At 44.9% G+C, this 5,288-nt stretch overlaps 1 protein-coding gene across 1 annotated transcript in view; it reads left to right on the top strand.

Annotated features, from left to right (window-relative positions):
- T265_09918 (hypothetical protein) overlaps window positions 1-5,288 on the top strand; it is a gene marked incomplete at both ends in the record, with an annotated part of 11,989 nt that overhangs the window by 5,761 nt on the left and 940 nt on the right. Inside the window, one exon of the mRNA XM_009176134.1 lies at window positions 2,102-2,337. Within this exon, the coding sequence (XP_009174398.1) occupies window positions 2,102-2,337 (236 nt within the window). The remainder of the gene's footprint in view (window positions 1-2,101; window positions 2,338-5,288) is intronic.

Here is a 5,288-nt window from a genome sequence, read left to right as displayed (position 1 = left end):
TCCAGATTGAGTGAGGGGGTGATAGACCGGTCAGCAAATTCGTTGTGAAAGGAAGAAGAATAGAGAGCGAATTTAGTGGTAGTCATCCACCACGTTATCACGAGATTGCTCAGTGGGTAAGGCGCAAACTTACTGACTAGAAGGTCCCCGGTTCAAACCCGGCCTCTGTATGTCGATTTCTCTTGTCTAGGCTTGAGTAACCCGGAAGTATCGCGATCGTCGTGCATGTCAGCTAAGAACCGAAAGGGTGTTATGGCTGGACGATTTTTTACCCACCACGTTTTCGGTATACCTGCAATTATGGAAGATCCCCGCAACTGGTGTTTTTCGTTAACTCATGGACTCAAAATTTTCGTAGACGGGATTTGCTAATTTTGGTACTGTAAGCGTTTGGTTATAAGCAGAATCTTTAAGACCTCATGGTTTTTTAGTTTCATCGGCCGGAACAGTAGCTTTTCGGACGCATAATTCTTCACCGATTATTCATTTCCTGACACAGTATAGTAATCTGAATAGAGTCTTCTCGAAAAGGTTTTTCGTCTAAATTATTTGCTCTGGAACCCTCCAGATAATCTGTTAGCTCCGTGTGTTTGACGCGATCACCCTTAACACTTTGTCTGTATTACCTGGGTAGAAGAACCAGAACGGTACCAGAAGTGGCTGTAACTATCGTTGTACGGACCTGGCTGAGTAATGACTAGCACTAGTTGGTCATGTGTTTATCTAGGACGCGTCTGCTGAATGGGGCGATTCTGGGTCACAATTTGGTCATATTGATAGCTTTGGGACTGTTCTCTCCTGTCGGGCCTAAAACCCACACACTCCGATCGCTCAATAATTGATCGTGGCCACCAGCAAATTATGCATTGCGATCGACAACCGAATAAATCTTGCTCTGGGCCTGAAGCGGCTCAAAGCGCATCTTCTGTGCATAGCAGCATCAAGAGCCAAGTATCTATCCTTATGCAAAGTTAGCTCCATGCAACCAGTTGTGTCAGGTTCTTGCCCCACTGGCTCATCAAAGAAACCCAAACAACTGCTGCTTCGCGGTCTGGATCTTTGAGTTACAGGCTAGAGTAATGTCCCCTGAATAATATCCTTTATCCTCCCGCTACCCTGTGGATCAGGCGTTTGACTCGAAGGCTCACATTGTGGTATTCCAAACCCACTCAGCTAACCTAAGCAACTGAAAAATATCGTTTACCCTTACAGCTATTCATTTACTGATCCATACTCCTACGTCCTCCAAACAAGTCCTTTTGTTTCACTTAATTATCGATAAGTTAGCTCCTGCTCTCCGTCTACACGTCTGCCCGGTAAAACAAATTAGGTTTCAGAAGATCTGCTCTCTTACTGCGTTCAATTTCCGTACTCTGTGTCAAATAGATCAGTAGGTATCTCTTGTTCAAACCTTGTTCTTTTCGACTGATATATTTTGTCTACGAACGGCAAATACCAGACCCAATTTCGGTCGCTGCTCCGGACAAACCCATATTTCTCCCATACAGCCTTCGGAAACATCTGCCTGATGTCGCTTGCCTCGCACCTGTAAATTGCAAAATGCTGCTGCGACATTGGGTGAGATAAAAACTCGCTCCTCATTCTTGCAGGTGAACCGATCGGTGCAGTAGATAAGTTCGTTTATCCGGGTAGCTGCATAAGTCGCGGTGGTCTGGCGGAAGATGAAATCACTTTCCGAATATGGAGGAATGGGTCGGCGTTTGCCAACTCTTAACGTCTGTGTCGCGAACATGACATCAGCTTGGCTGATTGTGCAATGCTGACTGAGGAATTCTGGCCGTTTTAGCCTTTCAAACAAAAGCTTCGCTACTAGGAACTACCAGCGATCGAATGATTGATCCTAAACACGTTCGGTGTCCCATGTTGTCTCTCTCTCTGGAAATGGACTGATTAAAATCTGTCTCAGCTGATAGGTGGTTTCATTCCGAACGAGACCCCGAAGGACAAACCAAAGGTGATGTCTTCCTTGACAGACTGGTCCTGTCGTCTTCCCAGTTATCGCTTTAGATCGTATCTGTTATTAGATATGACCGCTACACATTACGCTTTCCTCACCAGTCACGCATCCCTCTCGTTTTAGGTATAAATCAACCGGTGTACTAATCCGTGAACGTCAGGCCCAATATGTCATTCCAGGTTTGTCTCATGCAGATGCTGCAGAGATAACAAAACAACGCGGCCTCATTCGTTTATCCGAAGAACTGGCAGATCAAGTTGCAGCTCAGCAGGGTGTTGGAAGCGCGAGGAAGAAAAAGAAGAAGAAGTCGAAAAACAAGGTGCCTGAAGTTGGTAACGTGCTTTCTGGTGAGGAAGATGGTAAGCGTCTTAGTTGTTCTTGTTCATCTTTTTACGGGCTCCAGTCAGTGCAATGGTCAAGGTTTCCAACCACGGATTTCATAGTTTGCGTCCACCTGGATCCTCGTGTCAGCGCACAGTGAAGTCTCCTTGATTGATGTAGAAGCGTTCAAAAAACTTCAGCTTCGGCGAATGGGCCAGCAGCCGCATGATCAGCCACATGTAACGCCCTTATGGTTTGCCTACTGAAAACTGTATGAGTAGGTAATTTTACTTGGTTATCACTCGTGGCGTCCACTACCCGGACGACATTGGAAATTCGCTCTAATTACGGCAAAGCTAATAGTCATATCTGATGGTCTTTTTACTGCGCAGACTTTGTTGCTTCGTATGTTTGCCTCTCACAAGCATATCTTCGATAGCTGTCCTTAGAGGTGAAAAAAATCGACTAACAAATGCCCGGAGTGGGTGTATTAGTGGTGTCACTCTACCCACCCCAGCTGCAAACAAAATTCTACTGGTATCGGACTTCACCCTGGTGGCGTTCACCGTCCGACTCATCGTTACTTTTAAACGCGACTTTTTTCGAATTGATTTCAAAATGGCCAATTGAATTCCATCCAGCCTTCCATTTGCATAATTAATTTCAGGTCTGCTTAATGGCCTTTCAAACCTTTATTTGTCTACAGGGTTGTGGAACTTTTGTTTCGTCAAGTCATCAGAATATGTAGTACATGTGTGCCATTCAACCTAACGAATGTTCGGCTATCAAACGTATATGGGAAAAATCGAACAGTCCAGGGTGAATCAGAAGTACGCTTCTGATTTAAGTAGTTTACTCCGTCTTAGAATCATCTGATCGTATCACCGAATTTATTGCTTCAAACCATCCCTATTCACGGATTTTTTGTCCCGAGTTTTTGCCTGCAAAGAACAGTAGAGCTTGCTTAAATGTAATGTCTCTGGACTCACGGAGCTTTGTGAATGTTCCTCCCAAAACCCCGAGTATTCCCCTTGATTTTTTGGTGCTAATTAGCCGTTGTTAAATACGATTATTCCAGTAAGGTAGTCGTAGGTCTCTGGTTGTGTCATCGGGCTTTTTTGAATCACTAGTTGACAAGATGACAGCTAGTACACATGGGTGCGTGGCAGCTAGGCACCGAAGTGGTGTTACAGCCGGACGATTCGTTAGGTACATAGGTAGTCCTGCACGCTGGAAAGTCACAGTTGCCTCATCTGGCAACCGCGCGCAGTCGATATACATTATTTCCAAAAAATACACCCGGTTCCCCGTGGGATGTACGTGAAAACGAACCAAACTATCCTCCATCTAGTCGTTTTTTCCATCTCATCCCACCGAACGTCTTCTGGGACAGTTATACACCAAACAACTTTTATTTTTAACTTATGGGTGTTTCAGCATACCAGTTTGTGTCCGTCATATGATTCAGTTCATCATGTGCTATTCTATCGTGCCATTTGGGTGCATTTTACCATTTGAGGCCATCTCAGCTGGATACCAGACCGGTACGGCGTAAGTGAGAATGCAACCACCTGAGCGTGAAAACAATGTTGCTCTGTCCTGCCAACAGTTGTTCGAATAGCTGCTGCGGCGAGTGCACCAGATGGATGATAGGTGGACAGCCATGTGGCCTTTTGTCCTAAACTGTTGCTATCAGTGTCCTGCAGTGATACGAACTCAACTGGAAAAGCTCGGCCGGGCGCCGCGACGTTGAGGCGCAAAATGAACGTCTTAAGGAACCATTTGTTAAAGCCTATGGAAGATGTGCTTTAGCATGTCTTAGTTTAAAACTGCAGATTATTGACAGAGAACTACCATAGAACGATGTGTGAATTGATAGAATGAGGTGAACAGTTGGCCATGTCCTAACCCATACAGGCGCATTCAGCTCACTAGTGGTGAACTCTATGTGCACTTTTTTTGACGAATATTGTACAGGAATCAGGAGTTTGGAATCTCGAATCCAATGCCTTGGGACGACTAAATGGGACCCCAATAATGACATTCAAAGACACTTGATTCCACTATCAGTCACAACGAATTAGAATATGACAGGAAGGCTGTTCAAAAAGACTTGGTTGATCTTGTTCGGCCGTGACATTCTTTCGGTACAAAGCTGTCGTGCAACGCCAGAGAACAACAATAGTTAGCCTACTTCCAGGTCGCCCATGAATAGGCAGCAGCAATTGAAATCCTGGATTAGTTTCGAATCACTAATCTATCAGTCGGTGCCTAAACCCCCGAGCTATATCGAGCTCATTTCCTGGCTGTGGATGACACTGGCCCATCATTTTCGGAAGGATTTTTTAGACTTTCAAAGTAGATTAAACAATTTTGAATTTCACGTTGAGCTAAAATTCTGGGCTCATTTGGTCAATTGATGGGCCATCACTTTGAATCTCCTTTCTTTCAATTCTCCCATTATTAACATAATAGCCCTCAATCATGCTTGTGTCTGCCCCATTAGGACGGTCTTGTCTTATCGTTGGAATACGGCTTTGGGGAGATAAGCGTCAGTCACAAGGCCCTTGAATTCAGAACCCTTTGATCCCAAGGGGTTTTCCTGGTTGATGGGTGGTGGAGATGTCCTCACAAAGAGTGCGACTCCGTGACCCGTGTCTTACTTACCCTAATGATGAAACGTGTGGAGCCTTAAAATTTCGTAAATTCAGACAGTTTCCAGGATCGTGTTCCGATCTGACTGGTATGAGAATATGCATGAGTTCTTCATGTTCCCATTGTTCGTTGAACTTGGCAATTTTGTTGAACGTAAACGAAATTGGGTGTCGGTCACTGTAAAAGCAATAGTTGTGTTGCTTGACTGTATACCTGGTTCTGTTATGGTGCCATTCAGCAGGAGCTCTTTGCAAATGTGGGAATGGTACTTGTGCAGGGTAATTCTTAGACAGGAGATGTTCACCTTTTATACAATGGCCTCACGCGGACAGGT

Source organism: Opisthorchis viverrini, assembly GCF_000715545.1.
Source record: "Opisthorchis viverrini unplaced genomic scaffold opera_v5_318, whole genome shotgun sequence".
Taxonomy (NCBI): domain Eukaryota; kingdom Metazoa; phylum Platyhelminthes; class Trematoda; order Opisthorchiida; family Opisthorchiidae; genus Opisthorchis; species Opisthorchis viverrini.
This window is presented reverse-complemented; position numbering and strand designations above follow the sequence as displayed.